General features: G+C 32.7%; 1 protein-coding gene across 1 annotated transcript; it reads left to right on the top strand.

Annotated features, from left to right (window-relative positions):
* The first annotated feature begins 10,219 nt into the window (after positions 1–10,219).
* LOC125838589 (uncharacterized) lies at positions 10,220–11,161 on the top strand. Its single transcript, XM_049517647.1, has 2 exons — positions 10,220–10,578; positions 11,110–11,161. Exons 1-2 carry the CDS (start codon positions 10,220–10,222, stop codon positions 11,159–11,161), a joined length of 411 nt encoding a protein of 136 aa, XP_049373604.1.
* The last annotated feature ends 1,819 nt before the right edge of the window (positions 11,162–12,980 follow it).

Here is a 12,980-nt window from a genome sequence, read left to right as displayed (position 1 = left end):
AAGAGAGTTGCTAGCATGCCCTTGATGTAATGACAACAATAGGATAAAGAGAACTCTCAAGATCTCCCTCAAAAATTTTAAAAACCAAATGATGGATAATTAACTTCATACTCGGCCAAAATGAGATATGTTGCTGGCAGCAGCTGTATAGGATATATGCACTGGCTCGTGAAAAAAGGGCATATGAAACGGCACCCAATGAAGTAGGCCGAGAACCATGAGGTCTCAAGTTGAAATTCTAACAGAGGCAAAACCTCAAAATAACTTCGACCATATCTTAGATTAGTTGATAGAGTTACCCATGAGGAGCATGCAAGTTGGACCCAAATGGAAGGCAAGATATTCTGATTTTATAACCTATTTTCTTCTTTTCGGAGGTAATGATTCTAATACTGCTACTCTTTTTTTTTTTTTTTGATAAAGGTAAAGTTGTATTCTTCAGCATTAAGGGTATCCATAATTACATATATTCTAGGAAATCTGTTCTACTTCTTCTATACCATCTTCTGTAATCTTTACACTTCTAATACTGTAACTCTTATCTCTGTCTTACCAAAAAATGTTCGACAATTAATCAATCCATGGAGTTTAATGTGCACAACGTTTTGCAAAACCATATATCCGTTTATTACGTTGTCCGTGGCACATAGATCCCAGTGAAGCACGGCGTGAATCTAGCATTGTCCATAATACTTAAACAAAGATAAAACTAAGAAGCCTTTTCATCAATCAATTTGTTTTTCCCTTGCTAATCGAATTGTCTGAATTGATTTCCTTCTAAATTGGTTAATGACATTAGATCTATCCTAATCATCAATTAATCCAATAGGAATCACAAATCAAGCCACCTAATAACTTTGTGCAGTCATAGCAGAGAATGTATTAAAAAAATAACTTACAAGACGACAGTCAGGATACTATAATATTTCTTACACCAAACAATATTTTTTATGGAAATATGAGGCAATAATAATAGCACCGATCCATCCAGGTATATTAATGTCTTTAACCCCACCCACCATAAACTGCAGAGTAAACACTCACAATAACTTTAGTATGCCTTGGAAGTAAAGGAGCAGAATACACCAGAGAAATGTTTTTCTGTCTTTCATTGATACAATGTGTTGTTTAAATACAAAAGAATTATGTGGTAAAAGATCCCAAAATATCAGTAAGACTAATGAATCATATCAAGTAATTTAAGGTAAAGAATCAGTGAATATACAATAATGAAATCAGATTATATGACACTGATATGGAAAATATTCCATCTTCATTTAGCTTCTTTATGCCCCGCAAGTTAGGGGTGGTGGAACGACCCCTTACTTGGAGACAGCCCATTGAGTTTGTGCTTTGGATAAAGATTTCGTAAATAGGTCAGCTAGCTGATCAGCTGAGTGAACATGTACTATCCGGAGTTGTTGACGTTGTACTTGTGTCACGACCCGATTTCTCAAGTCATGATGACACCTACTACAACCCACCAGTAGGTAAGCCAACCCGTTACCCGGAACAACAAGTAATGGGTCTGAGGGTAGAAACTAAACAAGAGTAGGCAATTAACAATATAAACAGGCGGAAGCAAACCAAAAACATATATACAAATAAAGATCTCTCCCAGAACCTGGAAGTCACTAGTACAAAGCTACTAACAAAATGAGTACAAGTTCCAAAAAGTGGACAACAGAAACTGGACTGTCTCGAAAGGTAAAAGACAAGTCTATATATACAGATGGAGACTGAAATAGTACAAAACATCGTGTGCTCACTCCCGTCTCCGGATCAGACTGCTCCAAGCTCGATCAACGCTGGCTACTAGTGCTCGGACCTGCATCACAAAATAGATGCAGAGCGTAGCATGAGTACCAAAACAACAGGTACCCAGTAGGCATCATAGGCCGACTGAACTTGAAAAGTAAAGGCAATATGAAAAGAAGGAATAACACAAACCGAAGTCAAGAACTAAAATCTAACTAACAAGGGAATGCACACGAGTGTACAAGGAACTAACTAAAGTAATCTATAAGCTAACTACACCTAACTGGGCACCCATAAGCCCAGAAGGTACACTCGTGCGCAAGTTAAATAAAAACCCGACGGACCCTCATAAGCCCGACGAGTACACAGAATAACTATAACTAAAGAGAATTGCATATACGAACCCAAGAACGAAGAACATCGAACCGGAACCTCAACCCTAATTAGTAGAATCTAACAGTACGGAGGCCGGACCTCGAACCGGATGCTCACCAGAAGTTCCCAAGTAACCAATCACAAGTAACAAGTATAAGAGGCCGGAACTCTAACCGGATGCTCTATATAAGTATCTGGGCAATAGAGGCCGGACCTTAAACCGGATGCTCTATATAAGTATCTGGGCAATAGAGGCCGGAACTCTAACCAGATGCTCTATAAAGGTGCTAATGTAGCTGCTGAAAGAGTCCTAATCGATCCACACTCATAAATGTCCGTGGAACGCCGTCCATACTTAGCCAATCAATGTAAGTCCTTGGAACCAAATCGAAAATCAAATTCAAATCGCGAAGTAGAACTAGTGTCGCCGATGTAACTCGTGAAGCCGTAACATCGGGGAAAATAAGGATAACTAAAGTCAGAGCAAGTGTATCGCCTAACTAAGGCCCAATCTATCAGACTCAAGTCTGCTACACCAGTCTACTGGGATCTAAGCCGGCCGAGCGACGTCGGGGCAAAACTAAGGCCTATTGGATCCGAATAATGTATTTCTAAGGCAAGCCCTAGTCAAACCTAAACTAAGGCCCAACATGCTTTAAATAAACAATAATTAAGCATGAAAGCACTCCACATAGCGATGAGGGTCCGTTAATAACACAAAGCATGCTCACAGTTACCCGATAATTCCTGAAATATGCCGAAAACATGATTTCTTAACGCTTATGTAGGATTCAATAACTACCCAACCCAAATCCCAACTAATCAACATGCATTCACATTCTCGAGCTCAGTCTAAGAGAGGGAAACCATAGCCTACCTGTAGGCCGATCACACGCGCTCCAAAATCACTTCTTCGGAGCTTTCCATTTCCGAACGTCCTCGAAACGCTGCCCCGCTATCAAAAATAGAGTCACAACTTTAATACGGTCGTTTAGACACCAAAATCACAACAAACGGAGACGGGTCAATTTTGTAGTCAAAACGGGAATCGTGGGACCCGCGCAGGAAATTCCGAAATTAACCCCAAAAGTAGGTCCTAACCAGTTCCCCCCAGCTCATGTCCCAAAATGGGACACAATTCGGGGCTCGGGAACAACACAATATCAACATGCAACTAAAACTCAAATTTTCTCAAAAATTAGAAATGGGACAGCAGCTAATTCAGCGTATTTACCAAAAATGGGTGATCTACAGTAAAATCTGAAAACACCACAATGTTCTCCTCGAAAAACCACTCAAGATAGCCTCAAAAATCACCAAAATCGGATCTAAAATGGCTAAGAAAACAAGTCTCAAAAATTTCCAAAATCAAGCTCACAAAAGGGGTCTGGCAGCAGGTATTTTTCGAAAATTACCTCAAACGGGGACTCCAAATCACTATCCGAGATCACCAACGCGTTGTCCTCAAAAAATCTCACAACTTTGCCTTTTGGATCACCCAAATCGGTTGAGAGATGAGAGAGAGATGAGGGTTTGAAATTTGGGAAATGTTGCTGATTTTCTGCAATTTCCCAAAAACTAAAAACTCCGACGGGGTGCTCCGAACTCGTTCGGAACCCCGTGCACGCAAACGAGATATGCAATCATACCAAATTCGATATTCCAGACTCAACGGCGCAGTCGAAATTTCCATCAGAGGTCATTTCGATAAAAAGTGGGTCCCACTTCCAATAGCCATTTTAAGTCAAAACCCACAAAAGGGCTCGAATAGATATCGAAAACTTCCAGACACAAAAGAAGGGTCAATCTAGACCAAACTCGACATTCCAGAGCTAACCACGCTGACGGAATTCTCATCCGAGCGCATTTACTCAGAATGTTGACCAAAGTCAAACTTAGGCTTAAACTTAAAGTTAAAACGCCTAATCGCACCGACTCACCCTGAAAACCTCGGGAGTCATGTCGACCATGCTACTAGCCTAAAATGACCCTTCCGGAGCTGATGGAATCGTCAGAATTGGATTCCGATGTCATCTTCTTGAACTTTTGATCGAAAATGATCGTTCAAGGTTCATAAGCTCCAAAACACAAAAACTCGCACCAAGACCAAACGAACGACCAGGTGACCGAACTGTCAGTCCCAGCAAGTCATAAATGACTTGGGGTCGCTATAGGAACGCTCTAAATGACACACAGAAGGCAATACACAGAAATGACCATGAGGGTCATTACAACTTGGTCCCTGGCAAAATGGAAATCAATGGCTATGTGCTTCATTCTACTGTGGAAAACTGGATTTTGGCACAAGTAGGTGGTGCCAATGTTGTCACAGTAGATTGTTGGTACATTATCAAGAAAGACACGAAATTCTTTGAGAAGATTGGTAAGTCAATTTGTCTCTGCAACAGCATGAGCAACGGCACGATACTCGGCCTCAGTTGAAGATCGGGTGATTGTTCTTTGTTTCTTTGATGACCAATTGATTGGTGTTAAGCCAAGACAGATAACATAAGCAGAAGTAGAGGTACGATCATCGTGGTCCCCTGCCCAATCTGCATTGGTATAAACATGAAGGGCAGCATTAGATCCATGGTGAAAAAAAAGCCCATGATGGATAGTTGATTTGAAATACCGAAGGAGGCGCTTCACTGCTTGCCTATGAGATGGCTGATTCATAAATTGGGAGAGCTTATTAACAACAAAGCTTATGTCCGGTCTAGTAAATGCAAGATACTGGAGCTTGCCAATTGCACTTCGATATTGTTTTGCATCTGTAGGAGGGGAGCCATCGTGGTGGATAATGGTGTAGAAACACCCTGGCAGTCCTACATAGAGAAGTACTCCTCATTTCCAACCTTAAAGTTGTGAGTTTGAGTCCCCAAGAAAGCATTATGTATTAGGAGCTCCTCGGAAGGGTTAAAATAAATTGAGATGGGAGAAGATAATACGAAAATTAACCTTTTTTATAATAATAAATTTGTCCCTAATTAATATATTTAAGAACAAAATAATTTTTTGTATATAAAATATAGTCATTAGTGACGAAATTAGATTTTGTTCAACTACGAAATACATTAACTTTAGAGACAATTGATGTTGTCACTGATTGAAGTAAAATAATTAGCGACGATATAATTTTGTCGTTAGTAATAACCTTTTTAGTGACAAAGCATACTATTAACTACAAAAAATATACTTTTTACGACAAATAAATTTGTCACAAATTTTTAAGCATTTGGGGACGATTTTTCTTTTTGTAGTTAATATAATACTTTTAGCGACGAAGCACTAAATCGTTTTAGTATACTTTTAGCGACACACATTTAGTGACGACTAATTGACAAATTATTTTTCGTCTCACAAGATTTTTAGTGACGAAATTATTTGTCCCTGATAATCGAATTTGTTGTTGTGTATATAGGATATGAGTACTCCTACCAATCCAACCGAACCTGCGCAACTAAAATCTGCATAAAATTAGCTCAACCTAACAGTTCACAATTTAAATAGCACATGACACATATTAATGGTACGCAGGATATATCAAGTCCATCAATCACAAGTTCCATATAAATGCACTCACAAGTTCTCAAAGGTTATAGATATGCAATGTCAAGTATAGTGATGCATGTCAGACCTAGTGATACACACCCGTTGTCTCTCAGTTCAAAATTCATGAGGGACATATATGTCCATGCTTCTGTCACGGTGTACGGCACAGCCCTCGAATCAATATATTTGTCGCTAATATCAAAGTCTTCTTAGTAAATACATTGTTGCCTCCAAAAATTCAGAACTATCCTGATTACAAATTAATATATGAACTTGTGTAAGTTTGAGCATACATCAAATTTTCACCGATAGAAGAGTAAGAAATTGACTTCATTTTATTTTTGTTCGATATCATTATTTGGGTATTGTATGAGATTAAACATTATTCGCTATTTGAAACCTGATTAATTTAAATTCATATAGAAAAGTCATGTTTTGAAGGATAAAAAACTCCTTGTCAAAGATAATTTCATATTTTAAATTCAAACACGATCCTTCTAATTAAAAATATAACAACATTTAATACTCCACAATAACATTTAGTTCGTAGTTATTATGGGTCATGATCAAAATACTTGAAATTCTTAAAGCAATTATTCATGTTATCAAAAAAATATGTCTCGTAGAATATCAAGTTCTTTTTTTTTTGGTCATGATAAAAGCATATAAGATGAAAGTTAATATTAACGTTTATAATAGTCTATTCCATTTCAAAAATTAGAAATTTATAACAATTAGACATGATATCGAAAAAATTCTATATAGTATAAGAGGCTAGAAGCACACAGCTGGTTGTCAACATGTGTGCTTCCCATCATCTAAAGTTGCTTGGCTTAGTGGTTACAGTTGAATATTTCATGTGCAAGATCCTGGATTGAACCTAGGCAATGTCGTTTTTTTATTTCTATTTGTAATTCAGCCAATTTACTCATTTATAGCTTTTTGGTGGGGCCAATTCAATCCTCTCCTTTTTTTAATGTGATCTCATTAAATTAAAATGCACGTTTCATCATTTATCTAATTTAGTGTTAATTAAAAAGGAATATTTCATATTACGTAAATATATTTCGTATTCATATTTTAGTTATTCCATTTTCTATTTTACATAAATATATTTTTAATTTTTAAATGTCATTGAAAAATATTTTATTTTATATAGTTAAATTATTATTATTACTATATAGAAAGTAAATTTTTACTACAAAAAACATATCAAATAGGTACTACTTAATAAGTAATTTGTTTGATTACTTTATTTCTCCATCTTTTTATCTGTAAATCACTTTGTATTTCTAATGTTAATGTTAGATCATTAATATTATTAGTAGAAAAGAGCATATGTCATTGAATTTAAAAAATTAAAAGTACAACAAATAAAACTCTTCAAATTTTATCTGTGCCTCATAAATTGGGATAGAGAGAATAACATATTATTTAAAATTTATGTGAATTTTATAAGTCACAATAATTAACAACTTAATTTTTTTTTAGAAAATATACAATAAAAATTTGAGAAACTCTTAAATTCATCCGTTTCATATAATTTACGACAAAATAAGTAAGATATATTGGGCTCATGCTGGCACGGACTTACGTATCTAGTGATTTGTAGAACATTCAATGGTGTACTTTTTTTATTGGTTATCATCAAGGGTGATAATAAATGAAAAATTAAAGTGGATATTAATGTTTATAATAATCTATTTTATTGCAAGAAAATAAAAAATTGTAACAATTAGTCATCTTATTAAAAAAATGTCTTGTAGAACATTAAGAGCATTTTTATTTTTATTTTTATTTTTGTCATGATCAAGTTGTTAATAAAAATAATAAAAAGTGGAAGCCGACATTAACATTGAGAATATTTTATTCCACTTTAAGAACATAAAAATATACTTTAAAAATCAGTATAAATGTCTCTTTTTTTACCATTACTATATATAGTAGTGATAAAACTATGAAGTTTTCAAAGCTCACTTTTTATATTAACCTATACATTACTATTTGTTTGCTAAACGTTAATCGTTTGCAATTAACTGAAGCCAATGTTCAACAATCAAAGTTAATTACATAGATTAACATAAACTTATTAATTTAATATAGATTCATCACTCAAAAAATATCCAAAGAAAGTTACCGATTTTATTTTATTTTATATAAAAAAAAAGAGCACATATTATTAATCATACAAAAGAGAAAAAGTAACTTGATTCAATAGAACTCATTCATATATTAATTAATTATATAGCGTAGAATATTGAATTTCGTGTTTTAATAAAAAACAAAGTAAGAGTTGGACTTTTAAACATGCAAAAAGTAATGACATGTTATATCAATTGTATTTTGAATTTAGCAATATAAAAGGTTCAAACAATGTCAAACGTTTAGCACTTAGAGATAATATATATATAAACAACTTCATAACATTAATTGAAATTAGGTCTTATAGAATCATAAAATCAAATCATACAACAAGGACTACGTACTACGTTTTGTGAAGATCAATTCACAAAAAAAAAAAAAACAATCACAAATTCAAAATTATGAAGAGTCGTTTGATTAGGAACAAATTATTTCAAAATTAATTATTCTGAGATTAGCTATGTTGGGACAAGTTATCCCATGGGATATGTTAATCCATCACTATGGTATAAATGGTTGGATAAGTTATTCCAAGCTGACAACCAAACAAAACACCAAAATTTTATTTCTAAACTATTTTTTTATCCCAAAACTATTTATTTTTATTCCTCATACCAAACCATCCCTAAAAGTAAGCCTCGAACTCCACTTTATTTATTCTTTATCTGCGTTTTTAGCTCTCTTTCTTCCCCTCTCTTTGCCTACTTCACCCTCTTCTCTAACTTACTCCTTTTCCTTTTTCTCTCATTCCAACTTTTCCAAGGTCTAAAGTTTACGAACTTTCTAACTTTTCTCCACTTATTAGCACTCTGACTTCTTTACATGTTTTATTCTTAATTTAAAATTATTTTTTAATTTTCAAAATATAATATTAAACATTAATTAATAGGCAGTATAATAAAATAATTACTATTTTATATGTCAAATCCAACTTTTCGTTGCAAATAAAAGATAACCTGAGGACATAAAGGCAAAAAATTCAAATGAGTCCTACAATTTCCAAAAAGCAACCGTGGACTGAATTTTAAGAATTTTAAGGGTGAAGGAAAAAAAAAGTATGTTGACTCATTCTTTTTTTTCTCCAGCTGTTTATATATACCAATACAATATTAATCCAACTACTTCTTCTAACCTAATAAAATAAAAAATAATAGGTACACATTATATATTTTGGCGGTCATTCAGTCAGACTTGAAAGTGACTTTTAGGCGTATATGGGTATCTTCTCTTTTTCTCAATAAACTTGTGCTTTAAAATTACATGAAAATTTAATTGTTACGATAAAATGGGGGGAAATAATTAATTGTAAATTGTTATGATAAAATGGGGGGAAATAATTAATTATATTTTAAATTTGTTAATTGGCTTAAATAACTATTTGTGTTTATCCTAAAATAGTACAATTGAATTTTTATGATGTTAAAGAACACATGTTTAATTTAATTCTTTTAAAATATATAGTGAATTAAATTTAAATTTGAAATAACATTAATCTATTTAATTTTTTGATAAATAGACATAAAGAAGTATTAAGAAAAAAGGAAAATAAACTACATTAGAAAAGTAATATTAAAGAGAGAGAGAAGAAAATAAGAACGACAATTTTCAAACACTGCTTTTGCTGACTTTTTATTTTGTTATGACAAAATGGGGGGAAATAATTAATTATATTTTAAATTTGTTAATTGACTTAAATAACTATTTGTATTCTCTTTTTTTTTTTTAAAACAAAAAAGACAATGCAGTTTATGATAGAGAGATGCGTGAATGGAAGGTTGGGTAAGAGGAGTAAGAATAAGAAGAAAAGAGACAAGTTATAAAGATACTATGAGACCACAAAATAGATTTTTATTTATTAAGAGGTGGACCTTCTGAGTGAGTGTACGTGCATTCGTTAACTTTGAAAAAATTATATATATATATATATCTATTTTGAAAAATTGATATAAATTAAGATATAATTAACAAAACATCCATAAAAAAATAATAATGTCATTATATTGCTGATACAAACTAGAAAATTCACCCATGAGACCCAGGTTCACTAGGTCACGAATGATGAGTTCGGCAAATTCAAAGCTGTTAATACCCTTCTTTTTTCTCTCAATAAACCTTTTGCTTTGATTGTGATGTGATATTTTTATTATTAATATTTCCCTTCACATCATAATATAATATACTTATATGACTATCCATTCTACCATTTTCCTAAACTTGTGCTTGCTTTATTGTGATGCCATTGTCATATTTTTTTTTCTCCGATGTCATCACTGTCATATTTCACACGTAATATTTCTCCCAATCAACACTTGGCATCATCATACTATAAGATGGAGGGTTTTTCACATCATAATATTCATACACGAGTATTGATAAAACAAAATAAATAGTAATGGGTGCTAAGCATACAGTTATAGAAAATAGGTGCAAAGATGATATTGAAATTAGAGTTTGGGTTCCTCCGGCTCGACCCGACAAATTTCATAGCATTATCAGAATTGAAGCAAATGGTGGATGGAAGGAAGTGAATTCCAAGAATTTCATCCATGCAGACGCTACGAATATTCTTAATGATGAAGAAGAATCTGTATCGTCTACTATGTTAATGATGTTTGTGGATGGTGTTTATACTGGATATTACTTTCTTCTGACAGACTTGGCTAAATATGCCAAAGTCATCTGTAACAGAAATGAAGAAGGGATTTTTGTTGTTCAAGGAATCAAACCAACCTTCAACTTCTGCAGATTCAAGTAATTTTACAACTTCAAATGTTACTATATATACTATATACTTTTGGTTTTTAATTTTCTCAATTAATTAAATTAATGTGCTTGTATAGTGTTGAAGTGTGTGACTATCTCATCTAAAAGTGTCTATGATGATTGCAATCTTTTGGTAGTTTTCCATGTCAATGAATGGTTTGTGTTCTCAGAATACCTCGAGGATGAATGCAGAAAGAAAGATGTTTTTGTTGGATCAACATGTACACAAATAGAGTTTTAGATGAGATGATCACATTTATTAGTTAATTATGTTTTCAACACGCCCTCACATGCGGGTTTGATTCTTTTTCATGGCCAAGCACGTGAAATTTCTTTTTTTAATTTTGGGTGGCAGCCTCTATCTGCGATCTGATACCATATTGAAGTATGTGATCATCTCATCTAAAAGCTTAATCTGTTAGAGAGAACACTTCTATTAGTTAATCATATTTTCAACCTATAGCATAACAATGTTGTTTATTGATTTCGTTATGCCACGTACATTAATTTATTTCTCAGGGGCTGCGCCTTTTTTCCCTATCTTAGAGGAAACAAAAAGGAGATCATTTAAAGCTGGTATATTCTGAACTATTTAATATTTTAATTCCTTCTTCTTCATGATATTGTTATTATATATAGTTATTTGATGTTTGGGGTATACAACAACGCACTAATTATCTCCAATTCTTGATTTGCTTGTCTCCAGATTCTGATAATCATCAAGATCCAGGCAGTAGAAACTCAAATGTTATAATAGATGATGTATTGTGGCTACCATTTTAATTTTTCAACACTCGTACGTGCTTCAAGTTAATTATCTTATTATGTATTTTTGTGCGATTATTTTATGTTGTAATGTTATCTTTATTCCAACTTAATTAAAATAATGTATGGATCAAAGATTGATATCTCATTTCTAGATCTCCTAATTTTGGATTATAAAATGAATTTAGTAGAGGAAAACTGATGTGAGTGCATGGATGATGGCTAACATGTGACACATTACTAGGAAAAGACAAAGAGGTTTTGTCAAAATTTTGACGTAACTTCTTGAGGGGTCGACAGTCGACAAAAGAATGCTCTTTTAGCCCTTTTTTCTAACTTTATTTTGTTCCTCTTATTTCATTCTTATTACGTTATTTTTTTGGATCAAAACTAATTTTCCTCACTCTCTTAATTCAGATGTAACTTACACATTTTGTCCTAACTTTAGTCCTGAAGTTGCCACATATATTCAGTTAACCGATCATAAAGGTTTAAAATAGAGATCTTGATAAGTAAAATTTTATCTAAATGAAATTTAGAGCTCTCAATATGGACTAGGCATGTTTGATCGATCAGGTTAAACATATAATTTAATGGGGAAATGTTATGAATTTTGGAGCTTGCTTAAGAACGGAACTTTTAAATTAAAGTCTCAGTAAATTCGTTGATCCATATATGTAGCATTTTAAATTAAAATTTAAAAATATGTTTTTTTTTAAAAAAAATTAAATAGTGAGTTGCCCGATGAGGACCGCAACCTTTGTAGTGATAGATTGGACTAACTGTTTTATGGCCCGTCAAAATGATGAGTTAGTCGAATCTAATCGGTTAAATTTAAAAATATGCATGAACTAACTTAAATAGACTGAATCAAGCCATTTTAACAGTCGTAGATAAATTGGAACAAGTACAGAAGTCTCCCAAACTATTAAGTGGTTGTTTGGTATGAAGTATAATAATAATGTTGAGTGTGGTATATTTGTAATGCTAATATTAAAAATGTTTATATTAGTTATACTTGAATTAGTTACGTTGTGATTTTTTCTTATGTAATGTTTGACTTAGTGTATCATATATAACATGCATTACATAATTTCTATTAAAAAAAAATTAATTACAAATATACCCTCCACATAATGATGAAAATAATGTGAAAAAAGTGTTGAGAGGCAATTGTGTCTTTGATCATGCATGTGCATTAAAACTCTTTACATCACTAATATCATATATTTCTATGCATTAGAAATACACAGTAGAGTTTACATATAAATTTAAAATTATATTAAATAAAATATTAATGATACACAAATCTAATACATACATTTATTTTTATTAATACAAAATATCAAAGGACCTCGTAATTTTTTAAACAAAAAAAAAAGAATCTTGTGGATTCTCAAAACCTAAAAAGTTATGGTTTATGTCCTCCTCCGTGTACTTATTTTCTTAGTTAATTACCGATTGGGGTCAATGTCTAAACCCCACAAGCCACGACGTTTGAAAATAAAATAAAAAGTCTTGTACGGACTAATTTTCATGTCTTCTTTTAGTGACTAATTTTCATATCTTTTTGTAGTGACTATTTTTCATGTCTTCATGTAGTGACTAATTTTCACGTCTTCCTT

This window comes from Solanum verrucosum, unplaced genomic scaffold (assembly GCF_900185275.1).
Source record: "Solanum verrucosum unplaced genomic scaffold, falcon-dt-bn FXZP01000182.1, whole genome shotgun sequence".
Lineage (NCBI taxonomy): Eukaryota > Viridiplantae > Streptophyta > Magnoliopsida > Solanales > Solanaceae > Solanum > Solanum verrucosum.
The sequence above is the reverse complement of the archived record's forward strand: the minus strand, read 5'-3'. Positions and strand labels throughout refer to the sequence as shown.

Coding starts and splice junctions, on each gene's coding strand:
- LOC125838589 (XM_049517647.1), top strand. CDS start 10,220: ATGGGTGCTAAGCATACAGTTATAGAAAATAGGTGCAAAGATGATATT. Junction 10,579..11,109: donor TTCAACTTCTGCAGATTCAA/GTAATTTTACAA, acceptor TTTATTTCTCAG/GGGCTGCGCCTTTTTTCCCT.